The sequence below is a fragment of the Biomphalaria glabrata genome, chromosome 5, assembly GCF_947242115.1.
Source record: "Biomphalaria glabrata chromosome 5, xgBioGlab47.1, whole genome shotgun sequence".
In the NCBI taxonomy this organism is placed as follows: domain Eukaryota; kingdom Metazoa; phylum Mollusca; class Gastropoda; family Planorbidae; genus Biomphalaria; species Biomphalaria glabrata.
Genome location: NC_074715.1, coordinates 14107195 through 14134891, shown reverse-complemented (window position 1 = coordinate 14134891; position 27697 = coordinate 14107195). Strand labels below are relative to the sequence as shown.

At 35.4% G+C, this 27697-nt stretch overlaps 1 protein-coding gene across 1 annotated transcript; it reads right to left on the bottom strand.

Annotated features, from left to right (window-relative positions):
* Positions 1-139: 139 nt before the first annotated feature.
* Positions 140-26455, bottom strand: LOC106061218 (probable ATP-dependent RNA helicase DDX43). The gene is made up of 26 exons (XM_013219296.2): positions 26238-26455; positions 24005-24060; positions 23323-23428; positions 22985-23140; positions 22767-22874; positions 22617-22672; positions 22390-22526; positions 22117-22133; positions 21757-21795; positions 20861-20971; positions 19512-19593; positions 17881-17972; positions 15739-15794; positions 15533-15586; positions 15188-15252; positions 12123-12233; positions 11745-11886; positions 11343-11443; positions 10822-10909; positions 10438-10497; positions 10128-10195; positions 9948-10013; positions 2633-2740; positions 2449-2523; positions 1398-1485; positions 140-943 (listed from the first exon to the last, which is right to left on the bottom strand). The coding sequence occupies exons 1-26, from the start codon at positions 26320-26322 to the stop codon at positions 812-814; spliced, it is 2259 nt and encodes a 752-aa protein (XP_013074750.2). The 5' UTR covers positions 26323-26455; the 3' UTR covers positions 140-811.
* Between the last annotated feature and the right edge of the window lie 1242 nt (positions 26456-27697).

Here is a 27697-nt window from a genome sequence, read left to right as displayed (position 1 = left end):
TCACAGATAAAAAATTTAATCCCTTATTTTATGAAATTTAATGCAGAAACAGTCTTATAGAACTATATGTTCTAGCCATTGGTTTATCTTGAAAGAAAATGTATTTTAAGAGAGGAACTTATAATTCAAACACAAGAAATAATTTCCTTTCTTTTTAATTCATTTGTATGAATTACAGAAACAAAAAATGGATTGCAATACAAAAATAAAACTTTTTGATTTTTATTTAACAAGCATACCAACCAACGCAATACCGGTATAAAAAATATTGTCACATCTTATAATTTAGTCAAGCATATCAAAGCAATATAAAAAATGTCACATGTTATAATTGAATGAAACTAACATGACAATTTAAGTACAAATAAAACATTTTTTTTGTACAAAGTAAAACAAATTGTGATAATAAGATGATAGTAATGTGATATAATACTGTTTAGCTTTGTTGTGGAGATTCAGTATGAGCTTACACAATGGGCAGTTCAATAAACATGACTAGACATTTGTACATTTTGTATCTTTAAACCAAAGTGTGGAACACACATCATGGTTTCAAATGAAATGCAAGAATCAGTCTACAGATGCAAGATGGATGATTACTATTAACACAGCCATGTTGCTTGACTCCAGGGAATGTATTACATAAACATTTTTATTCCACTTCATAAAATGGTAATACATTTTTAACAGACACTAACAGAGACATAATGTACCCCATTCAAGAAAACTACTCCTGTAGCAACAATTGAAAGAATATAAAGCAAGAATTCTCTCAATGATGAGATTCACTCCCTCTTTGTTCTCCCTATTTTTACATCCAACTGTTTTTTTCTCTGTTTCTTCCACCTCTTCTAGAGAAACCACTCCTCTCAAATTCTTCCTCTGTCCTTAGTTTGAATGCAGCAAATCTTTCTGCCATTGAGACCAAATCATCTGGAACATCCTGCAGATTAAAATAATAAATATCAGATAAATAATTAGATCTCTAAGAATTTTCATTGTGATACTGATGGCTATCTATTCAATTGGAAATATCTTCTCACCAACCATAAGTATAATGGTTGCCTCTCAAGAGGCTTCAGTTCTAATCCTGACTTGAGCTGTGGTTTCTGAGCACAGAAAACCTCCCTGATAATCCCTCCTCCCCCCCCCCCAAAAAAAAACTGGATCACAAAAGGGATTGGACCATAGCACACTAAGCATCCTTTTAAGTATAAAAGGACATTGTTTTATAAAACATAATAAAATAAAATTTATTGCATCTAAACAGTCAATATTATTAAAAATAATACTGTATTAATAATACTTCCAAATATGAGAAACACCTAAAAGCAATGAAAGGAAATATTCATTGAATTTCAATAGCCTCTAGAATGTCCGCCTATTCTTTAACTTACTTGACCAGCTTCAGTTAAAATATTGATAAGTTGCCGAGCATTCTTCCAATCATTACGAGTTACAAATGTCAAGGCTATACCCGAACGACTGAAAAATAAGAAGCATTACTCCTTAAGCTTTGAGAACATACAAATTTGTAATGTATATAATGTCAAGGAAGACCCCCCCACCCCACAAACTTTTTCCCAAACAGAACCAATCCATGGCAATACAGCGTATGGGACAAATATTTTATAAATAATTCTTTTTTGTTTTATATCAGATATTTTTTAAACATTGGGGGCATCGAGATAAAAACTATTTTGGTCACATGTTAAAATGAGTTTCATAAAGAATAGTTACAAAAAATTAAAACAAAACACCAATCATTAGGATCATGTGAAATTAAAAACTTAGTCATATGAGTATGTATATTTGCAGCCCTAGTCTTTGGTGGAAAACTAAATAGAAAACAAATTGACTAAAAAAAAAAACAGGGGGGAATGATGATTCAAATTATCTTTTCATCTCAAAGATTCCTGTTTGATATTTAGACAAACAATATCCTTATAAAACATATTATTCAAATAAACAATATTAACAATATCCCTAGGAAACTTGTATTATTCATACAAACAGTATTTACAATATTCCTAGGAAACTTGTATTATTCAGACAAACAGTATTAACAATATCCCTAGGAAACTTGTATTATTCATACAAACAGTATTTACAATATCCCTAGGAAACTTGTATTATTCAGACAAACAGTATTTACAATATTCCTAGGAAACTTGTATTATTCAGACAAACAGTATTTACAATATCCCTAGGAAACTTGTATTATTCATACAAACAGTATTTACAATATCCCTAGGAAACTTGTATTATTCAGACAAACAGTATTTACAATATCCCTAGGAAACTTGTATTATTCATACAAACAGTATTTACAATATCCCTAGGAAACTTGTATTATTTAGACAAAACTAACAATCCATTTTAAACTTCTACTGAACCAATAGATCACTTGTATTAAATGAATTTTAAGGTTTGGAGTTGTCAACTAACCCAGCACGTCCAGTTCTTCCAATGCGATGTACATATTCTTCAATGTGACTTGGGAAATCATAGTTGACAACATGGCTGCAGGTTCAAAACAAGAATAAAACATTACTATAATCAAGTTTCATCATTATTATTTACACTAATTAGCACTTTCTCAAGAGTGAAATACACTTAAAGAATGAATTACGTAATATCTTTAACATCCAGGCCTCTGGAGGCAACATCTGTAGCAACAAGAATACGGACTGATCCATCCTTAAACTCTTCTAATGCTGCTTCACGATCACATTGTTCTCTAAAAGAAAAAAGTTTAAAATGAATGTGAAATTGACAAATAATTATTTATTATTTAGTCATACAGATAATACTCATAATGTTGATTATATGTTGCTTTTTTTTGTGTCAAGATTAAAATTGGTTGTCAATCAGCCAGGAATCAAGAAAATGTTAATTTTATGTGTACCAGAAACAAGATGATTCAACTGAGTGATATTAATAGATGCTATTCATAAATGTTGCCTATTAAAGCCATATACAACAGTATTCTTTTCAATAAATTTGATATGCAAAACTTGAATGTTAGTAATTTAATGATTATTTTGGATAGTGTATATTACAATAATACTGGTTGAAAATCAGTAGCTGGCTTTGTCTAAGATCAGAATAATAGCCTACTAGTTCATGTTATGTACAATTAATTTCAGATAATGTGGCTTGAATAAACTGAAACTTTGGATGTTAATCTTAATGCTTATTTTTTTTTTATCAGCACACTTTCATCCTTAGGTTGGTATTAGTTGATTTGTTGATTTGTTGATTTGAGGCACATCGGCACAATTTAGCCATGTCGTGCCTGCAGTCCCTTAAGGACTACTCTCTCTCTAAACAGCAAGGGCCAGATTCTATACAGTAATATAATTAAAATTAAGGTCTATTCACAGTTAAAATAGTAAAGGTAGTAAAAATTTAAATATTTGGTAAAAATCTAATGTAAATAGTGTATGTTCACAAATTCAGAAATCACATCTTCGTAGATAGCCCCACTTCCCGAATAAAGCCCAGTACCTTCCCAGGGTCGACATTATTAAATAGTGTTTTTAGATTAGTGGCTCTAAAATGTTTCGCCCTGACATCCTGGTATCTGGGGCAATCAACGAGGATATGTTCCACGGTGAGGCGAGAGTCACAGTACTCGCAAAGTGGGGGCTCCTCTCTCTTCAGTACAAAAGTGTGCGTGATGTAGGTGTGGCCAATCCTAAGTCTGGACATGGTTGTGCTACCACGCCTTGTCAGACCCTTAGATGTGGGCCGCCACCTGACATCCGCCACAATCTGCCTGAGTTTACTGTGAGTCTCAGCCTCCCATCGGTTCTGCCACTCTCGATAGGTGGCAGAGGCAATACTTTGCCTCAGGTCCGAGTAGGGGATTTGGGTTCCTGACACCGCATGATTTAGTGCTCTCTTTGCTTCTCTGTCTGCGGCTTCGTTTCCCTCAATGCCAACATGGGAGGGGACCCAGATGAAGGTGACATCCCTACGGTCGGCTGTTATTAGGTCCAACAGCTTCAGGCTCTTATGTACCAATGGGATGTCAGTCTTCATCCGCCCCAAAGCTTGCAATGCAGATTTGGAGTCGGAGCAGATTATAAATTTCCTCCTTTCTGATGCTTTTACGGCCATAAGTGCAAGCAATATTGCGTGCAATTCGGCCGTAAAGATGGAGCAGCCATCGGGGAGTCTACGGGAGATTGTTTTGTTCCGAAAGGAGCAGGCACACGCGACCTTTCCCTCCATTTTGGATCCGTCTGTGTAGATGGTGCCACAATCTCCGTAGCTCTCCTGCAGTTCCCTAAAGTGGACTTGTAGTATGCTTGGGTCTGTATTTTCTTTTTTGAAATTAAGGAGGGATAAATTTAATTTGGGTTTATTCATTAGCCAAGGAGGATTCTGAGGGGTTTCTATTTTAGAGATTTGGTCAATGGGTGGGGTTAAATTTTGGATGGGTTCTCTCATTCGAAGGCCCAGCGGCTGTATGACGTTAGGCCTTCGATTGTATAATTCTACCTCTGTGGGGTTAAATATGGAGTCAAAAGCAGGGTTCGTGGGGTTGGATTTTAGCTTGACTATATACTGCATTGCAAGCTTTTTCATTCTTATATCCATGGGGAGTTCTCCAGCCTCCACATGGAGACTTGGGATAGGTGATGTACGAAACGCGCCGAGACAGAGACGCAGGGCAGCATTTTGTATTGGTTCCAGTATTTTTAGGTACGACTTCCTTGCTGCTCCATATATTATGGATCCGTAGTCTAGCTTGGATCGAATTAGACTCCGATAGAGCAGCAGCAAGGTATCTCTGTCAGCTCCCCAGTCCGTATGGCTGAGTACTCTTAGTATGTTTAATGACTTTTGGCATTTCTTCTTAAGTTCCTTAATGTGGGGGAGAAAATTAAATTTGGAATCTAAGGTGAGGCCTAAAAATTTTGTAGTTTTCACAACAGGGATCTTCTTTTTGTGTATAAATAGTTCAGGGTCTGGGTGGAGTCCCCTTAGATTACAAAAATGCATACTAACTGTTTTGGAGTCTGAGAATTTGAAACCATTATAGTTTGCCCAACCCTGAATTTTGTTTAAACATAACTGTAATTTCCTTTCTAAGGTGTTCATGTTTTTCCCATAAGTAAGAATGACAAAGTCATCAACATACAAAGAGCACTCTATGCCAGGGGACAGCGCATTTATGATGCTATTTATTTTAATGTTGAACAGGGTGACTGACAGAATGCTGCCCTGGGGTACACCCATTTCCTGGTCATGAGTGTCAGAAGCGGAGTTGCCCACTCGAACCTGAAATTTTCGATCTTTCAGGAATTCCTCCACAAAACGGGGGAGGTGTCCCTTAAGCCCCATAAGCGCCAGGTCACGTAGAATGCCATGTTTCCAGGTTGTGTCATAGGCCTTTTCTATATCGAAGAATACAGCTACTAGATGTTCTCTTCTGAGTAATGCATTTCTAATATAAGCTTCCAGCCTTACCAGGTGGTCAGTTGTTGTCCGCCCCTGCCGGAATCCGCACTGGTAGTTTGAGATCACTTTATTCCTTTCCAGGTACCAGACCAGCCTACTGTTAATCATTCTTTCCATGGTTTTGCAGATGCAGCTTGTTAGTGCTATTGGTCGATAGTTAGCTGGGTCAGAGCCGTCTCTTCCCGGTTTAGGTATCGGTATAACTGTGGCTTTCCTCCAGCTGTTTGGGAAGGCGCCTGTTTGCCACACACAGTTATAGACCCCTAGCAGGACTGCCAATGAGAGTTCGGGAAGGTGCTTGAGGAACTGGTAATGGATTTCGTCTTCTCCAGGCGCTGTGTCATGTGACTTGTCCAGCGATTCCCTCAGTTCCTCAAGCGAGAACGGTTTGTTGTAGTCTTCATTGTTCTCTGACCTGAAATCAATGGGGTGTCTTTCCTCCCTGGTTTTGACTTTTTGGAACTCTGGCGTGTAGTGTGCAGTGGATGATTTTTCTGCTATTGAGGATGCAAGGCAGTCAGCTATTTCTCTGGGGGACGTGACAGTTCGTCCTTGATTTTTCAAATGCCCTATTGCATTTGATTCTTTCCCTTTGATTCGCCTTACTGCCTTCCAAACCGCTCTAGCAGAAGTTTTGGCATCCAGACTGCCGACAAAACTTCTCCAGGAATTCCTTTTGGCTGACCGTATGGTTTGTCTAGCCTTTGCTCTAGCTATCCTGAATAGCTTTAGGTTTTCCTGGGAAGGATTCTTTATAAATGCAGCCAGTCGTTTTTTCCTATCACCAATAGCACTTTTGCAAGCTGTATCAAACCATGGTTTGCTAGGCCGTTTTGGATTTGCAGAGGTTAGGGGTACAACTTTCCTGGCTATACTTAGTAGCTTGCTAGCAAAGGTATCAGCTGGGTTCTGTTCATGGAGGATATTTTCTGTGATATCCTCAGAGCATCTTTTTTGGAATTGTTCCCAATCGGCCTTATTCAGTTTCCACCGCTGAGGTCGTCCCAATGAAGGGAGATTGTTAGTAATGATGATTGGGAAGTGATCACTTCCCCGTAGATCATTGCTAACTGACCATTTAAAATCGTCCAGAAGTCCGGGGACGCATACGGTGAGGTCAATGCATGTGAATGATCCAGTTCCTGGGTGCAAGTAGGTCGGTGATGCATCATTAAGTATGCATAAATCATGTTGGAGGAAGATATCCTCCAGCATACGACCTCTTGTGTCGGTATTGTTGGATCCCCACATGGTGTTATGGGCATTGAAATCCCCAAGGATTAAATAAGGCCGGGGGAGTTGTTTCAATAGGTCCTCCATGTCTGTTCGGTTTAATGGAGCGCCTGGTGGTAGATACAGGCTGCAGCAAGTGATAACCTTGTGAAGGGTTATCCTAGCTGCTACGGCCTGTAGTGTGGTCTGTAGTTCTACCCTCTCATGGGGGATGCTATCCTTCACAAGGATACAGACTCCACCTGATGCTCTCTCTGCATCCTCAACATTCTTGGTGTAAGCACGGTAGCTTCGGAAGCTGATGCAATCTTTTAGAAATGTTTCCTGTAAGCAGACAGCTACAGGAGTCTCAGAGTCCATCAGTAGCTGCATTTCCTCGTAATTGGCCTTGAGGCCTCTACAATTCCACTGTACAATTCTGGAATCCATGGCTTATTCTAGATGACCTACTTGGAGCTATTTGGCCTTGGGAGGCCCCCGGGGGGGGTTTCCCTTTATTCCAGTGACCTTGGTATTTTTATTCTTGGGTTTGGATGGAGAGGAGGACAACCCCCTTTTGGGGGAAGTCTTTCTCTCTGGAGAGGGGAGATCCCTCTGGTTAGAGCGGAGGTTATTTCCTCCTCTCTCACCTCGGGCATCCTCTCCGCTTTGATTTCTCCCCTTAGGGAGTTGGTCAACCTCTAACTCAGTAGAGGTTGGGGTGTCTGGCTGGGTTCTCTGAGGAGAACCTGTGTCAGACATGATGTCTCCGGGTTCTCCCGGAGTATTGGTTTTGACATGCTGCTCAGTCTCCATGCTCTCATCAGCGAGCACAGAGAACCTGTTCTTTAGCATGACAACAGGGCTTTCTTGTTTCTTCAGAGGTGTGTTCTTTGGCGGTGTTTTCTTCTGAGTTGGGGGAGGAGGAGGGGGTGGTGGGGTCAATGTGTCCGTCTGTGTGGCTATGGATCTTCCTTTCTTAGCAACAGCCTGGGCGTAGGTCTTTGTCAAGCCGAATTGGCCCTTGGGTAGGGCCAGTACAGCCGATTTCGCCTGGCTAAAGGTACATCCGTTTCTTGCCTTGTACTCCTGCACGGCAACCTCCTGTTTCCACACAGGGCAGTCCTTGGAGTAGGCTGAGTGGCCAGCTTGACAGTTTGGGCACAGTGTTCCTCTTACAGACTGCCGCGCCGTGTCCATAACCCTGGCACTTGAAGCACCTCATGGGGTTAGGTATGTAGGGCCTCACTGGAACTCGTAGGTATCCTGCCTTCACATACTCTGGCGGTGTCCTAGTTCCGAATGTGAGGATAATAGTGGCGGTTTTGACCTCCTCACCCTCCCTGCGCCTGGTAATGCGCCGGGCATGGGTGACTCCTTCAATGCCCTCCACTATTTCCTTCTCGGAACATTCCAGTAGGTCCCTAGAGCTGATTACACCTCTGCTGGTGTTCAGACTCTTGTGTGGCATGACTTCCACTTGGAGATCACAGAGTCTTCTGCATCTTAAAAGCCCATCAGAGTGTGTCTTGCTGTCTACTTCTACAAGGAGTTCCATTGTTTTGTGTAGCTTAGACACACTCTTGGGCTCTCCCACTACTGACTTGAGTCCCTTATAGATAATAAAAGGGCTCAACTTGGTCAGGCTTATTCCCTCCTCTGTGCATCTAACCACCGGAAATGATGGCCAGGTGGCACAGCTTTTTGCGACCTCCTCTTTTTTATCGTCAATTCGTCGTTTCTTGCCCAGACATAGGTCTGGGGCAAGTAGTTTTGTGTGTGTTTTTTGGTCCATATATATTTTGGTTAATTCGGCACCTGTGCTCCCCACCCGCCATCGAGTCCAACAAGGGGACGGGCCATTCGGATGTCCAGAATGAGCCCGCCAGGGCTACACAGGTGCTATACTCAGTCAGCTGCTACATCGGACATGTGTCCAATACAGCAGCTCCCTGATTGACCCTCCAGCCACCGCCCTCCAGCATAGGTCGACGACCTATGCTGGTAGCTCGGCATGACCAGCCGGTTGACCCAGAGCGGGCCATCTGGGTCTCAGGTCTAGGGGAACTTGGAGCCAAAGTATTGTGTTGTTGTGGTTTATCCTCAGATAGCCACCACTCAAACACCAGGATCTCTTTATCCCCCCTTACCCGTCGCAGTCCACGGCAAACGGACTGGTCTAGGACGTAGGGAGAATTTAAAGTTAAGGAGACAGTGTGATGATCAATGAAGGCAGACTTAGGAAAAGAGGAGGCAGACACAATGATAGAAAAGAAGTAGGGCACTTTTGAGCTCCAAAAGTGCTAAGGAAAGAGGAGCGCAGTTTAACGTCATGTCTCGGGACGAGTTGGTATTAGTAAAGGATTATCTGATCAAATTAATTAATTTTAAATTATCTATGTGGCTAAGAACTTAACATAAATGTTCAAACACTGCAAATTGTTGAACTTTTCTACTATCTTGGCTCTTTCATTTCCAATGATGTGCTACTGGATAAAGACATCAAACAACAGGATGGCCAAGGCAATGGGCACCATGTCACGGCTGCAGAAAAGAGTGTGGGACAATATCTTGCTGACTAGCAAAACAAAAGCTCTAATCTACTGAAACTGTGATGAGCACTATGCTATACAGTAGTGAAGCATGGTCAACCTACTCTTGGCAGGAAAAAAAGCTTAAGATCTTCCACCTCACATGCTTAAAGCTGATTTTTTAAAATAAGGTGGCAAGATAAATTAACCAATGAGTAAGTTTTGCAAAAAACAGGGTGCCAGGTCATCTGCGCTGTTATCAGCAGTAGATGCTTGGATGTTCACAGAATGTCATAAGGTCAACTCCAACACGACATTCTGTACAGGTATCTATTAGAAGGCAAGAGAGCCACCGGTTGGCCATTTTTAAGGTATAATGATTTAAGCAAACGTGACTTGAAGCTCTTCAGAATTGACACCAACAGTTGGGAAAATGAGGCACTGGATAGATCCACATGGAAATCAAGCATTAAGGAAGGATCTTGGATTGCAGATGATGGATAAACCAGAAGTAGAAAGAAAGGTGAAAGTGCTACAGTGTCTGGTGATTACAGATGCCCAACCTGTCACCACAGCTGTTTATCAAAGATTGGCCTCTTAAGTCACATGCGAAGTTGCAAAGCGAAAAGATAATCTCTGGATACATAAAATGCCACAGAGTTAAAAGCTAAGTAACCAGAAAATATATTTGAAAGAATAAAGAGATGCTAGTATAATGTAACCAACTCTTACCTGTCTCCATGTATACACTGACAAGTAATGTTCTTCATGGCCAAGTCACTGGACACATCGTCAGCACTGAAACATGGGATTACAATTTGTTACAGTTCACCCCAACAACTGGACTCGTGTATTTAACATTCAGATACCAAAATCAGTTTTTAGAGATAATCTGCCTAAACAAATACTTACATAATTTTTTTGCCAACAAAAACAATGGCTTTGTCATTTTTCTGCATATTATTTATGAATGTCAAAAGCTGAAGAGAAAAAACAAAAATCAAAGGTGATCTAAATTACATGTATTTATTGACTTTTTGTTATTAAAAAAAATCAAGTTTCTTTTAAAAGATAAAACCAGAGCTCACTTAAACCCCGTGGTACTTCTTCACATGACACTCATTTGAAAGAATAACCCAAAAAGTTTAAAAAGAGTTCATTTCTCTCAAATTTACATGAAATGTAGAATTATAAAGATTGAAGCATTCATGTTATATCTTACCAACATTTTCTTGTCAGCTTCATCTACAAGCTCTACATATTGCTTGACACTGTGTACAGCCTAAAAAATAAAATTTGATTTTTAAAATGATTTTCTCTTGTTTTAATTTTTGATTATTTAGCATAAAAGTTGTTCAGTTTTACACAAGATTGTTTTAGCTGTAGACATGGGAAGGGGGGGGGGGGTCATATTAAAACTTGAGTACATTTAACACTGATTTCTAACAATCATTATAGTTTTAGCATTAGATATGTAGAGCTAGTTTTGTACTAGGATATACAAAACAAACAAGCCATCCAACCATTTTGCACACAAGTTGGCTTCAGCTAAAATGTAAGAGTAAAAGATTATATTCCCTATGAATAGAGAAATACAGATACTTACAGCTAGATCTAAGGTTCCCACAAATACTTTGATTGGGTTAGTTAGATACTGATCAGCTAGTCTCTGGACATCTGGTGGCCATGTAGCGCTGTCAAAAAGGCAAAGTTCATAATGTATTAATGAACCAGCAGATAATATAAGTAGACATTTTATAATAGAGAAAAAAATAGTGACAGGTGTTTCTATATAAAGGAAAATAATCAGAACTACTTCAAGACACAAACCAAAAAGTGCTGGTTTGCAATCATGATAGAGATCAGGATGGCCCAATCATCAATAAATGGGAAATTGGCAAAAAGGCTACTAAGTCTAGTAATGGCCTAACTCAGACTAAACTTTCTTATGGCATAGGTCTTGAAAACTATTTTACTAGCTCAAGGGGCCACACATTTATAGCCAGTGGATTAAGAAGTGCAAGGTCTATGCAGAAGTTTTTTGGAGCCTTTGGTCTAAATAATTATGACATTTAGTTAATGTATATAAAAAAAAGGTAAGTTCTATGAATTCATTTATGAACTCACCTTGTCATAACAGTTTGTCTGTCTGGTCTGATGTCTAACATCACTTTCTTGATCTCTATCTCAAAGCCTAAATCTAGCATGCGATCCGCTTCATCCATAACCTAAAAAAAAGAATGCACTCAAAGAATTTTTTAAATGTTTACATTACGTTGGTTTTTGTATTTTTAAGTAATAGATTCTCTACTGATACTTAATAAAGCATTACTTGTTCCATGTTTGGTGCGACTATGTCATACTAAAACTTAATAGGAACTTGTAAATGTGGCTTGCTATTGTGCCTATTTAGCCATAGTAACAGAACTACATTTTTAAATAAATTGCACAAGAATTATCTTGTGTTAAAAAAAAACAAAAAAAACTAAGTACTTAAACTTAGGATAACTTGTTAAGGTTTACACCTACTAAATATGTGACATGTTTAACATTAACGGCACCACAATTCATAAAGTCGTTCAACCGCCCAGGAGTGGCCACCACTATTTCAACACCTTTCTTGATTTTATTTAACTGCTCTCTGCGATCACCTCCACCATAGACACAGATGCTGAAAAAATGTATCAGTAAATTTTCTCGTTAACCTTTTTACTAAGATGTGCTAGATGCTGGAGATTTAATTAAATTTGAGCTTGTTTCTATGAGTCAAACCTAAAACTAAAGAAACTTCCAATTTCTTTAAGAAACTTGCTCAGCCATCTTCTTAGTATTACACTGTACAAAGCATTTAAATTCATGTTTTATACAAACATTTCAATTAGAGGTATTTAATTTTCAAGTATTTACCTCCTTATTCCTTTATAATTGATTTTATTAATTTCCATCTCAATCTGTTGAGCTAGTTCTCTGGTAGGAGACAGTATCAAGGCTGATGGACCGACCCGTTCATTGCGTGGACTTCAAATAAAACAACAAATAATATATTATTAAGGGAATATTGAGTAAATATTACAGGGCTGGGCATCTTATTCGCCTATGGTATAACCCATCGCAATTCAACTCAACAGAGGGGGTCTAGCAATACTGTACAGAGATAGTCTAGCCAAATATGTAACAATAAGACCTGAAATCTCAACGTACACCACCTTTGAGATGTGAGAGTTTTGCCTTTCCCACCGCAGTAGAACACTGACTTTTATTTTCCTGTACCGCCCACCACCAAGCAAGAGAAATAAATTGACAACAAAAGTTTTCATCGAAGAATTTCAAGACCTCCTTGACAGTCACATATCAACAAAAGATCTATTTGTCATAGGCGATGTGAACTTGCATTTTGACAGTGAAAATGAGACATACGCGATGTCGCTGAAAAATGCGCTAAAGGATCGCAACTTAGACCAACTGTTAAATGTTCCGACACACGTCAAAGGCCATACTCTTGACTGGATTATTACAAATGCAAGTGAGCTTATAGCCAAACTCAATGTCTCAGACCGCAGCTTGTCAGATCATTTTCTTGTACACTTTGAAATGCGCCTATCAAAAGCAAAAAAGCCAAAGAAAAACGTGACTTCCCGTAAACTTAAAGCCATAGATATTGCCTCCTTCAAAATGGAAGTGACCTCTTTGCTGTTGCAACAGAGCAACACAGATGTTCTCAGCAATTACAATTCTTGCTTGAAAAAGTTGCTGGACAGCCATGCACCTCTTGTCACTCGTACAGTCTCAGTTAGGCCATCTGCACCCTGGTTGACAGAAGACATAAAGACTGCCAAACTTATTCGCCGACGTGCCGAACGTACATTTCAAAAGACAGGTCTGACGATACATCGACAAATATACATACTAGAAAAAAACAAGGTTAACCGTATGATTAGAGACGCAAAAGCTAGTCATATTCGACAAAAAATCGAAACTTCTGATTCTTCAAAGGAGCTATTTAGGATCACCGCTGAAATGTTAGGGGGAGCAAATAACGAACGTTTGCCGTCATCTATCCCAGTATCTGAACTTCCTGATTCCTTCAATAGATTCTTCATTGGGAAGATTGAGCAGATTAGAAATGACATGCCATCCCTCTCATCACAGCTTGACCACTCTCCAATTTTTCAAAATACTCCTTTTTGCGAGTTTCAGCGTGTATCTGAAGATTATGTCAAAAGTACTATTTTAAAGATGCCAAATAAGTCATGTGACCTTGATCCTATTCCAACTTCCTTGCTCCTTGAATGTTTAGATGAGCTTGTACCTACAATTACTAACATTGTGAACTCTTCACTGACTTCATTGTACCACAGCAATTTAAGCATGCACTTGTCAGGCCCTTATTAAAGAAATCCAGTCTTGACCCGGAATGTCTAAAAAACTATCGCCCGGTATCAAATCTTCCCTTCCTGTCAAAGCTTCTGGAGCGCATCATGTTAGCGCAAATTCTTTCTCATCTTGAACAGTACTGTCTCTTGGAAGAATTTCAATCTGCATATAGGAAGTGCTGTAGCACAGAGACAGCAGTGGTCAGGGTACTAAACGACTTACTTCAAAATTCCGACAAAGGCCACATATCAATTCTTTCCATGCTGGACTTGTCCGCAGCCTTTGATACGCTAGACCATGAAATTATGATGGCCAGATTCTCTGCAACTTTTGGTTTAGCAGGAGTCGTCCTAAAGTGGCTTGGATCCTACCTGACGGAACGCACCCAAAGTGTCGTTGTTAGCGGGACGGAATCAACAAGCTTACTTTTGAAGTACGGAGTACCCCAAGGATCAGTTCTAGGCCCAGTACTGTTCACTATGTACACATATCCACTCAGCTGTGTCATACGGCCAACCGGCATCTTATACTATTTCTTTGCCGATGACTCACAGTTATACGATTCATCAGTACCCTCAGAGGTGTCGCATCTGGCAGAGAAAATCAGTAGTACCGTTGCAAGGGTGAGCGATTGGATGGTTGAAAATAAACTCAAGATGAACGAAGACAAGACAGAAATAATTAAGATTGGCACTAGGAACAATGTCTCAAAAGTTGAAAGCACAGATTCTCTCTTTATCACGAACTGCCATGTTCCTTTTGTCCATGTAGTGCGGAATCTTGGAGTTTTCTTCGACTCAACACTATCTTTCGACCCACACATAAGTCAGCTCTGCAAAGGTCTTTATCTGCAGCAGCGCAGATTAGGCCAGATCCGACCATATTTAACAACAGAGTCAACAAAAATGCTAGCTGTGGCATTCATACTCTCCCGCCTTGACTACTGCAACGCCGTGCTAGCAGGTATACCTGATGACAAAATAGCCAAGCTGCAACGTATACAGAACAACGCCGCTCGAATAGTCCTTAAAAAAACTAGACAAGATTCTGCTACTACGCTCTTGCGCACGCTCCATTGGCTTCCTGTGAAAGCGAGAATCGATTACAAGGTCGCCACACTTTGTCATCAGTGTATATATAACAACGAGATGCCCTTGTACCTTAGCGAACTGATTACTCCATATGTCCCCCAGAGAGCCCTGCGCTCAATGGACTCAACGCTTTTAGTAGTGCCACGTTTCTCCCTCAAAAGCTACGGTCTGCATGCTTTTTCAGTTCACGGACCAAAGGTTTGGAACTCACTCCCCATTGATCTCAGACAGACAACATGCTACACCACTTTTAAGAAGAACATTAAGACCTATCTGTTTAAAACTTTTTTATATTAACTGTCATTTTAGCTCTCGTGTTTTTGTTTGTAATGTTGTTACAGCGCCTTGAGCCTACATTTTGTTTGTTAACAGCGCTTTATAAATAAAATTATTATTATTATTACTGTTTAAAGAGAATAAAACTACATGTATTTAATAAACACAAATAGACTTCTTCAATTAAGAGAAGATGATAGCATTTAATTGTGATATAAAATAACTACTTACACTGGTTGATTATCAATGTGAATCAAAGCTGGTAAAAGAAAAGCCAGTGTTTTCCCAGTGCCAGTCTAAATGTAGCAAAAATGTTCAGTATAAGATTCTTAAGAAATATAACATGTTCAACTAACGAGACTGAGGTCTTTAATCTAGACAACACCATCTTTTATTTAGGAAGTTGATATTAGGTGGAACTTAGCTAGTTGGTGGAACTTAGCTAGTTTAAGATATTTCAAGAATTCCATTCATACAATTATACACAAATTACCAGTTTTAAAAAAAAGACAACCTTGATAGTAGAAAAGATTTCTTATTGTCAGTAGTTCTGCTATGCTTTTGTTCTAAGCCTACCTGAGCTATTCCTATAAGATCTTTGCCTTGTAGAAGTACAGGCCATGCCTGACTCTGTAAATTTAAACAATTGCATTCTTTCACTATAAAAATGTACATATTTGTGCTCAAAAATGTATACAGAGAAAAACTATAGAAGTGTCTTTTTGCAACTATATATTAATAATTAATAAAACATTTTGTAAAAATACATTGTTAATATTTACCTGAATTGGTGAGGGTTTAACAAATTTTTGTTTCTGTATCTCAGACAGTATTTCAGCTGCAATTAAACAATTCTTTTACTTGTATCTTTAAAATGTATGTAAACAGCATAAGCTTTTAGTTTTAATGAATAAATGTGGTTATTTTTTGTTGATTGAGCATAAAGTGTGCATTTTCAGAAACAGCTGGTCACAGAAACAACATCTTCACTAGATGGATAATTTTTTTTCAGATGAACTTAGCCTTAGCCAAATGAAAATAATCAACTCTTGTACCTTTCTATTATGAGCTTGAAGCAAGTAAGTGTTGTGACTAAATGAATTAAATTGTTTTGTTAATATCAGTATTCCACAAAAACTAGTAGGCATCTCTGCTGGTCAATCCTACAGATTATATATAATGCATTAACTCACACCTAAATTGCATTTATAATTGCAAATTTGAATGAACTACTAGATCATTATTAGCACTTAAGACTTGGTGTAGGAAAAAATCTGGTATTAAGACAATTTTGTTTTTCGAGCTATGAATAACCTACATACAAATAATAATTTTTTTTTCAACCTGTTAAAAAAATAAATTTACATTTATAACAAAATATACATACTTAATTGTTTAAAAATAAACGGGCAGATTTTTTACTGACCATAAGTAACCATTACAGCTAAGAACATATTGATCCTAATGAAGACAATGGTGGAATCTGTTAATATGTGACCAAATGTGTTTCATTTATTTTATGCAGCAGAGTAGAAAGTAAAAAAAAAATAAATAGAAATGTGACATTTTGGAATCCCAAGACTCTGAGGGATGCTTAAGACAGAGAAGATTTGAAGAATCACCGTGCACAAAGAAATAACAATTCAGATGCAGGGCTCTGTTGTCTGTTTAGGCATAACAGTGAAATATATTTCATGTGACATGTCCTGAATTTATTGGTTATCCTATTTTTTGTTCTGAGTTAATATTATTGTTGTAAAAGGGAAACTTTATTTCTTTAATATGTTCCAGATGTAAATATTTTACTGTTGTATAGAAAGATGTTGATATTTGATGTATCTTAAGTTATTTTCCTTAGCAGATTAATTATTATCAGAGAGAAGCCAAATAGAGCTAATAACTTGGTAAAAATAAGGGGGACAATGCAAAAAAAAATAGAATAACTTTGGGACTTTTGGTGAGATATCATAGTTTTAACATTTTTTTAGTAAAAGTTTGTGACGAACTCTAGTGTACTTGTAAATATATTTAATGAAGAGCACACAATCTATTTGGAAAAAAAAATTGGCTTTATTCATTGTGCTTATTCATAATATTTGAACTATCAATTAAGTCTTATTGGATTTATGGATTTTATTCCTGGATTTGTTTGTACTTTTTTCCATTTCAAGTCAAACTGGATTATATTAGATAAGGACATAAAACCTCTTTGTGTATCATCACAACAATCAAAATAACTATTATATTTAATTCAACATCTTGATAAGTAGTAATAGTATGTGTCTGTAGTCCATTGATCTAAAATGGAGGGAAAAAAGCCTGTGTGTATTTGTGCATTGGCAATCAATATACATTAGTATTAACATAATTGATTTTCTATAATGTACAGCATATGTGAATGTACAGCATATGTGAACGTACAAACATGAGCTACCTTTTTCATCAATGATACATCTACATGCAATAAGCCTTCTTACTTTTGAAAATTAGCCCCATATGATACAACCTTTGAAAATATTTTGAGCTTTTTAATAGCCTTTTCAGTTTCTGAGACCTATGTGTGACAACACAACAGTAATTTTCTGTATAGTTGCAGCTAAAAGTGCTTTAGTATATTAATGATTAGACATTCCATTTGAAAACAATGCTTTCAAGGTACATTTATTCGTAGGTAAGCCAAAATGACCTTTTTTTCCCACCCCATTTCTGAGATGAATCTGGACAATCTAAGTATTGAGGTAATAAAGCATTTTTGTGAAAAACTTATGAGCCTTCAAAATAGTGGTATCTTGATTTCTGAAATGCTAATCCTAAAACACCCAGAAGTTTATGTTTTTTTTTAATAAATGTTAAAATACAGTGATATATGATGAAAACCTGAATGTTGATGCGTTTCAATTTTTCTTTTATTAAAAAAAACTTACGATAATCCCCAAAGATTTCTTCAAAAGACCGTACAGGATGAGGAACTGTCTCAAAGTCTGGAGCTTCAAATGTTATGTTGTTATTTTCTTTCCTGTAAACATTCATATGGCACAAGATATAAACATGCACACACACACAAAATGATAGATCTGTTAGCTACATAGCATTCAAAGAAATGTATCCTACACCATTGTTGGTTTTTGTGTTTTATTCTTTTTAATGCTATTTCTTGACACGTGCCTCTGGAATATACATAGGTATATAAATATTCAAGTTCCATCAAAAATAAAAATCTGTACTTATATAAAAAAAAAAATATTTAAAAAATTCAACTTTATATATATATTAGTACCCAGTCTGCAGACAATAATTTTGTAAGTGAAGGCTCAAGCCAAATCCCAACTCTTTACACTTTAAGCACAGTTGCTTAAGACGCAGCAGATAGATGTAGCATTATAACTATTTCAATCTCCTGAACAATCTACTCTTACCCGCATTGTGAAAATTAAATGAACATGAAATCACAGATAAGAATTAGCAGAAGTATGAGATGTATATAGTATCGGTATGTCAGTATAAAAAAAAATTTCTAAAATAGCTAAACTAGAGAAAAGGTTTGAAGATCTGATATTAATACAATATAATTATGAGAATGATAAGCCATCCGTCTCTAAATACAAAGTAAGTCCATGGAGTCTAAGCAGCGTCTACAAAGGCTGTCAATTATCTTGACCTATTTAATTGGTGCACATACCATAAAAGTAATGAGATCAACGCTTGTTGAAAAGTGAGGCAAAGAATGATGGTAATAAAGACTACTGGATAAAAACTAACACAGTGCTTCACTATGTTCATTAAATCTTGACTATAACTGTAGCTTGTCAACAAGCTCAAGAGGATTTCAGACCAGTTTAAGGACTATATTATGTATGCCTGCTTCATTTCGTTAAAAATGCATCTATCATCAGTAGTTACATGTTTTTCAACTTCATCTTCATAGGCCTCCTTCAGTAGTAAAACAACTATGGTTCATCTCGAACACTTTCATATGGCTATGGAGCCCTATTTTGGAGAGACACTCCCGTCCACATATATTGCAGGTCAAGGTGGCTTTCGCTTTGGTGGTGGAGGAGCTGGCCTTTTTTTGTATGGCATGCTTTTCTTAGAGAGTTGAGGCCAATGTTTTCTCGCGCTGTCCATAGCTTTCTTGGTCACCATCTCTCTCCAACTAGTGCGGTCTAGGGCTATGTCTTCCCAATGGTCAGTATCAATGTTCACTGATTTTAAATCCCGTTTTATGTTATTTTCAAGATCCTTCAGAGGCATCACAAGTGGAATGAGTTTAATTTTCTCTCTTGCTTAATTTAATTGAAAAGGAAGATTTCATTTATGTAGCTTTGATGTATCTTACCCCTAAGTATTTTCTTATAACAACGATAGAAAGTTTTCTTTTTTACACCATTTATACATTTTACATGCACACTGTACTCACATAGTACCAGTAATAAATTTTAAGTTAGAAATTTAAAAAATATACATAAACACAATTTCAAAACTATTAACTTTTCTATGGATCAAAACTTAGTTTAATAGTTTAATTAGGTGTAAACCTGTGCTGGCTCAGACTAACCTGTAGCGTTTAACCTCATCCTCTGACATTTTTGGAAAGTTTTTATTTTCCTTAAAGAAATTTTTAACAATAGGAGGTAAATCTGTGAACAAAAGATTGTATGACTATAATACAACACATATTGTTATGATATTGTCACGGCTGCATCTGTATTAATTTTTTTTTTTAGTTTGAGATATAACATGTACAAAGTCAGTCATAACTTGGTATGATCCATCAATAGGAGTCATCACTTTTAAGTAACAGCGCAATAAGAAGTCCTCTAGAAAAGAGATCTTAATAGATAGTGTAAGGGCATCACACTACTGTCTGTGAGGAACACAAAACAAGTTATCAATTATCATAAACCTGAGTCAGGTTGGATAACTGGTAGGATAAAAAATTGAAGACAGATTAAGAGGGATGTGAGTGCTATTCAGGCATTGCTCATCAGAAAGGCATTAGAACTCAGGGCATTCTAAGGCACATATTGATCGAAAAGATTCTAAGTACAATGTTGCATTTCAAAATAGTTGAATTGATGACCAACAATGCAAATTAAATTATAAAAATTTTTGTCTACAAAAGAATAAAAAGTGCTTTTTTTTTTTTTTTTCACTAACAAGTTTTAATCAAACTTGTAAATATGGTACTATAAGTGAAACAAAAACTGTAATAGAAAAATATATGGTACTAACAATATAAACATTCCACATGGTTGAAAAAAAAAAAAAAAAAAAGCTAAATTTTTACAGGTTTTTCATAATTAAAAAATAAGTCAGTTTGGAAGATAATTGTGTATTTAATCAACAATTGTATTTAATTGTTTTTACAACATAAGTAGATTACTGTTTACAACAAATATTTAAATGGTATCCTAATTAAATTTCAAACTTAGAATAGTGATAGTGATATAGTGATAGTGATAATTATTCTTTAAAAATTATGTACCTTTTATGTAAATTTTATTTTGTTGCTTTATTAGTTGTTTATTAAAATTTCTTTATGTGTAACATTTACAGCAAATCAATGCACACTCGCCCACCCACCCTGTCCAAATACCATGTTCTTGTGTTGTTTTATACTGACCAGCCAACAGTAAGGACATGTTCACATGGTAAGCATTTCAAAGTAAAATCTAAGAGGATTTACTTTGTACAAGTTGCATTGAATTGGAAAAAAAAAAAATTCTGTCTGGTCGTAGTAAATTCAGGCTTCATTACAGCAGTGAGCAGTGATACAATTTATAATTATAAGCGCAATGGAAATTAAGCTATTTAATAGCATTTTTTTCTCTTTTACATGAAAAAATAAACATTGTAATTATTAAATTTAAGATAAAAGTAAAACCTCTAAGAATAAAAGTTTACCTTCAAATCTACTATTTAATCGCAAGTTTTCTTGATCACGAACTGCATTCCAGTCTATTGGAGCAGGTTTCTTGATTTCCTCTTGTTCTCTCTGCTTCTCAGAGGTGTTCACTGTTGTAGGAGGGCATACAATAAATGAATTGTCTGCCCTGGTAAAGGAGAACAGCCTGCATTATAACTTAATATGCCACCAGGTGTTTTAGCAGACATTAACTTAAGTGTTTCTTCTAAATTTTATTTTCGGTCTGCTGAATGTAGTTTTTTTTTTAGCGTGTAACGGAAAGTGGTTGTTTTCCTTGATTACAATGTAAAATCTTTTAAATCATTAATCTAGTATGATTTCAAAGAAAAAAAAGTGGCTTTTCAAATTGTTTCAATTTTGAACCTTTCAGGTTTTTTACTTTTAATTTGATTCAATTGTAAATACATGTATATATTATATACATCAGTATATTAATATTTGAAGAGTAGTCTTTTTCTTGAAACTTTTTAACATTTTCGATACATATTTTAATTTTAGGAGAAATACTTGATAAGATGTATAGAATTTTTTTTTTTAAGTAATGAGCATTAAAATTATTTGTAATTAGTTTTTTCAAGTGGCCTACATATATGTTGTTTTTCATTAAGAGAATGCTTAAAAAATGAAGTCTTTATAAAACCATGTAATTTGTGCTGTAAAAAATTTTTTATTACACATTTTGGTGTAAAAAAAAAACATTTTCTATTTCAGGTCAGTGTGTGTAGATACAAGTGTACTAACAAATGTGGGTAATATACCTACCAAAACTTTTACTATCAATTTTTTTTTTTAATTATCCTTTCATACATACATACATAAAAATTAATCACCATTCATATATAAATTTTAGACACTATAATATGTAGTAATTTACCTTCAAACAAAGTGCCCGAACTATCTGTCCCAAAACCACCTTAATAAAGGGGAGAGAATATAAAAAAAACCCTATTAGAAAACTAATTTGAAATCTTTAAGAATACAACATTCTGACTTAAATTTAAAAATCCTGAATAGAAAAAAGTTTTTGAAAGTTGAAGATAAAAAAAAAACATTTACACTTGTATTAATTATTTTCTTGAAATACAAAAGAATAGATACCATTTAAACAAACACGAAAAATCAACAATAAAAAAAATTAGTTATTTAATTAATTGGTGTTTATTCAAAGCTGGAAATGTAGGCATTATATGCACAAAATAAAATAATGAACCAGTTTCTTCTCATATCAAAATACCTACTTTATAATCTGGCCTGCACATTTTATTCCATAAAAACCAATGTTTTTATACAGACCAGGCCAAAAAACCCACAACTTGTGAGTGCATTAAAAAATCTTTGATAAAATTCAGTATGGTCAATGGATGAAATATGAGCAATAATGACACAGACTACAAAACAGAACCAAACAAGAGTAAAACAAAGGGAAAGAAAAAATATGACATCATGAACATGACCATGTCAACACTGAACCCTCTTTATTCAGCCCAAGAAAGGTTGAATAATTCACCAACCACGGCCGCGTTCGTTGCCATTAACTATTTCAACTCCGGCATCTTGGATAAGTCTCTTAGCTTCTGAGATGGCACTTTTGCTACCAGACAATTCTACTGAACTGTGTCCTGCTGAATCTCCATCACGAGATACCTGAAATTAATAATTGCATGTAAACAAATTAACTAATTAATTAGCTATGCTAATAAAAAGATATCTAAAGCCACTGACTACATTTCTTACCTTTATCCTGCAACCACTATCAGCTTCCATATCTCTGATCCGACTTCCACCACGGCCTAAAAATAAAAATATATGTATAATATTTTATTTACCTTGCCATCCCACAAATTAAAAAATTTTAAAAGTTTTACCATTAAATTTAAAACATACCTATAATTCTGCCAACTTCTGATGATTCCACATATATTGTTTCAGATTCACCACCGCTGCTGCCACCAAAACCACCACCACCACCTCTACCAGAGCCTCCACGGCTACCTGTAAAAAATTTTCATTACAAATATAATCTGAGTGCCAGGTATACTTTAATATGGTTAAGATATTTTTTAAAAATTAAAAAAAAAAATTAAATAACAAATAACAATCACCTCTGTCATAATCATCTCGTCTTCCCCAACCATCTCCACTATCTCTATCTCTGCGACCCCATCCTTCATCTCGCCTTCCATATCCACCACCGCTTCCGCCACGTCCACCACGTCCTCCTCCATAACCGCCTCGTCTTCCACCCCCTCCACTATCACCTGAGAATAAATAAATAAAAAACTTACATATTTTAATAATACAAAAGCTTTGACTTAATTTTTTAAATAACTTTTATTAACAAGACCACTTCTATGCATTAAAAGAATTTTTACTCATTTAGATGTTAAATTTAGTCACCAATATAAACTGTACACAGTGCTTAGGCAATATAGACACTTACCTCCATTCAAACACTCCTCAATCATTCTTCTGGCATTTTCAACTTCTTCCTCTGTTCCACTGATTTCTACAGATTTCATGCCATCTTCATTTTCATCTCTTGATATCTAATTATTATCATTTAATAAGAACTAATTATATTGGTCAACCCAATACATTGATTATTTTAAACAGCCATAGTCACACATTTTACTTTTGTTGCTAACAGATGATACAATAGCACATCACAACTTAGTTGTTTCTTAAAATGTACAAATAACAAAAAAAATGATTTTTTAAGCGATAAAATTGTTCTGATATTAACCAGTGACACTATGGCTAGAAACTTAAGACGTAGCACAAGGAAAGTTTGTTCAGCTGAAAAGCCTTCACTAAATAATTTTTTTAAAAAAAGGAACAGTATTTAGCTTTTAGTTTATATGTGTTGATTTTAATAAAGCCATCTTTTCTGTATAAATTTGTTTATGCCTGAGATATTTTGGGGAAACAAACAAAATAAATAAATACAACTACTCTGCTAGGCCAGTAACTAGCATTTATTTTTATATCCTAATACCAGCCAACAAAAATATTTGAAACTCACAACCCTGCATCACTACTGTTACTCAAAATCTGACAAGTCATGAACTTGATTTACTTTTAACATGTTTCTTATTGGATTTGATCAGAAATAAATTTTTTACCTTTATCCTGGCATTACTGTCCTGTTCCAAATCTCTGATTCTGCTTCCACCACGACCTAGATTTTAATAAAAAATGATTTTGTACTTGTTTAACAAAATTATAAATATTAACAAGACTATTGCTACATATATGTATCGTAGTTATAACACGATATTTTGTACATTTATAAAAAAGTATATATTTACACATCACTCATTGGATATTTCAACCCAAAAAAAAAAAATCTGAGTGAAATGAAATAATGATAACTGTTCATATGTGAACACAAACACAAGCATGAATTAATATTTCACAAAATCATAATGTTGTATGTTAAATAGTAGTCTTACATTATCATTCAAGTTCAAAGTATTTTTATTTAAGCAATTAACTTTTAAATTGTAGTTATTTGTTGTTTTTTTTTTTACTTCAAGTTTACTAGCCTATTTCTCCATATAAAGATTAAATAAGATGATGCGGCCACAATGTTTTTTTTTCTGTTTAGAATTGTGAATCATGTTACCAGAATTCTCATACTGTTTTAATATTTAATAAATTGATAAAAGCAGCAGCAGTCATTAAAAAATAACCTCTCTATATGTTTAATGCAAATTTTGTGTATTCAAGTTATTAAGTAGATACATGCTTATAATGAGGTAGACTAGTTAGTAATTGTTAATTTTGTTGAAGTTGCATATAGATTCCATCATACTATTTTATGAATAACAATTATGTTTGTAAAAATTTAAGTCATTTAAGATTTGCAACAGTGTTTGATGCTTGATTAATTGAATGTTGTGCTACTCTGTGTACCAAGGTGCAGCAAATTAAGAACAGTACTGCATGGATTGTCAAGATGTAATTCTCTCCTAGGATGCCTGGGTACACAGCAATCATTTCCAGTGAGTGCAAGAACTGCTTATATGAGACATTTTATAATGACCAAATGCCCTTGATCCTTATTGAACTTTTTTTTTAAAGAGATCCATTCACTCTAAGGCAGTCAAAGGAAACATCTTGGCTTAAATAATGAACAAAATGTTTCCGCATTTATGAAATTCAAGAACTTTTTTTTTTGTGTATGTTCTTACAGTGAGCATACATTATGTTTTTAATACTGTTTTGCACAATAATTGTGTTCAATCAGATGTGGAATTACATTGCATGTCTTGGGGTCCTAAGTCTTTATTTCAGTGTTTTGTTTTTTAAATTATAATAAGATGACTTCATATTTTATTTTTATGTTTGTCAAATATAAACACTTGACCTTTCTAATTGTGAAGTGGAGCAGACTGTCTATTGGAGAAAATACTAATACTAACACACTTAGTACTGTTTTATACTGAACTGCCCACCCTAAATGTGTTTTTCCTCCCACGTTTAAAAAAAATTCCATAATGAAAAATGTGAACTTGCAAATTTCAAGTTGTCTTCCTAGCATTAAATTAGAAATATAGGGAGCTAGGAATGTCAAAAATTGAATCTACCAATGTCCAACGAGTGTGATTTCGCACTAGACTAAATTGTGACAATTATAATGGACCTCATTTATCATTTACCAATCGTAAACAAACACCCTTGAGACACTTGACCCGACTTGAGTCACATGCTTCCCTATCGTATCTATTTTAGATCTATAAAACTTACAACTTAATTTGATTCAAACATGGATATTGTGTGTCCATATTTTTTTAATTGCTTTAATGGACATCACTACATCGTTCATTTTGGTGAATGAGGTCCATTATTTTATGCTGCAAGTAGTGCAAGTCTGAAACCAGGATGTTAGTGCCAGTAGCTGAGTCTGGGTTGTAGTAATGTAGATCTAGTCAATCTAGTCCTAACTTTAAACATTATTTTTATTCACAATAAAAAATAATGATAGATTATTTAATGCAGATCTAGATCTATGCCACAAGGGAAAAAAAGTAATTTCATGCCATGCATGGGGCATGGCCAAAATGGCCATGCATGGGGTGCCCATGCAGCAAAATTTGAATTTTCTTGAGTTTTTTTTTTTTTTTTTTTAAATAAAATGATTTCACTTTTCAGGCTACATTATTATAAACTAGTTGAGTCTAGATCTACATCTATTCTATAATCCATATCTAAACTAAAGTCTGGATCTAAAAACCACACAAAACGCAAAGTGGGTCACGAAAGCATGCATGACCATTGAAACAATTTAACGTACAAAAAACATGCAAATAAAGATGGCTATTTCCCCCCCAAAAAGTACTTTCAAAGGCTTACCTATAATCTTTCCAACGTTAGAAGATTCTACCATCATAGTTGTGGAGTTGCCACCACCACCACCTCTACTTGCACTATAAGACATTATTCGGCTTAAAAGATGTTAAAGAAATAACAAAACGGGTGGTATTCTTGATAAATTTGACTCAACAAACACTACATGTGCGCCACCAGAAGTTGACAAGACGGCCAGAGAACATTAACCGTAACCAAAAATAATTTGTATGCTATTTTCTAAATATTTACTTTCAGGAAAAAAATAATGTAGTATCAGAATTAAATCTTTATATTTTTTATTTTAATTGTAAGCTCGGAATTTTCAAACAAATGAAATAGATAATCCCTACAGTATTTATTTACCGCATTTATTTTTTAATAATTGGTGTTTATTTTCTAATTTTATTTATACAACTATAGCTATATTTATTTTCGGTGTTTAAAGTGATAAAAATAGAGTAAAATAAGGTAATCGTTTATGAAATACATAAAATCAGATATTCTGATACTTGCGATGAAAATTACAATAATTTCATAATGATTAATTAATGTAAATAAAATATTAAATAAATATAAGCTATATATTCGATGCCTAAAATATTTTAAGCGTAATAAAATTATAAGCAGGTCACCTCTAGCTAGCTGTAACGTGTAATTTATTTTACGTATATTTTATCAACGCTTAACTGGCATTACTGTAACAATGACCGTGTACAAGCTTTGCTTTCGTATAAAAAGGGTTTTCGGGTAATCGCAATCTTTATGAAATAGACATCTAGAGATCAAAATCCAAATCTAGTCTAGACTAGATCTATCTATATATCACATTATTGGGTGTACATTTGTATCTTGATACATTATAAAAATGAGCATAAACTTTAATTAGCGTCTAGTATTTATCGGAAATAATGGGAAAAGTTGAAGTCGTAATTTATCATTTTTATGGGTAAGGGGCATAATTTCAAATAGATCTAAATCTGGAATCTAATGCTTCCTGTTTCATTACACCTACGACCATGCTTGATGTCCAGGTGGCGTTGATGTACAATCTCGATTCTAGTCACTGATTGGATAGCGTCACAGAAGTAGATTCTAAATCTGGATCTAGATCTATATTTATCTATATAGATCTAGATAAGCTTAATAGCTCCATTAATATTTTTTTAACTAGACTCTACTACAAAACATAGAAATTAAAACATTCTTTTTTTTTTTAAAGGTACCAGTTACGGTACGGTGATGAACAGGGGGAAAAATGAATTGAGGAAAGCGTTTCTCAACCTGTGGTTCGCGGCCGGGGTGGGAAGGGAGATGGGGGTGCAGCGTGGATTTTTTTTTCAATGGGAATGGCCCATAATGTTGTGGTTATAGATCCATGTAGAATAATTGATGAAGTGTAAACGGCATTATTATCAATGTTTAAATCCTTAAAATACATCGTAATTTAATTGAATCGTCGTTTC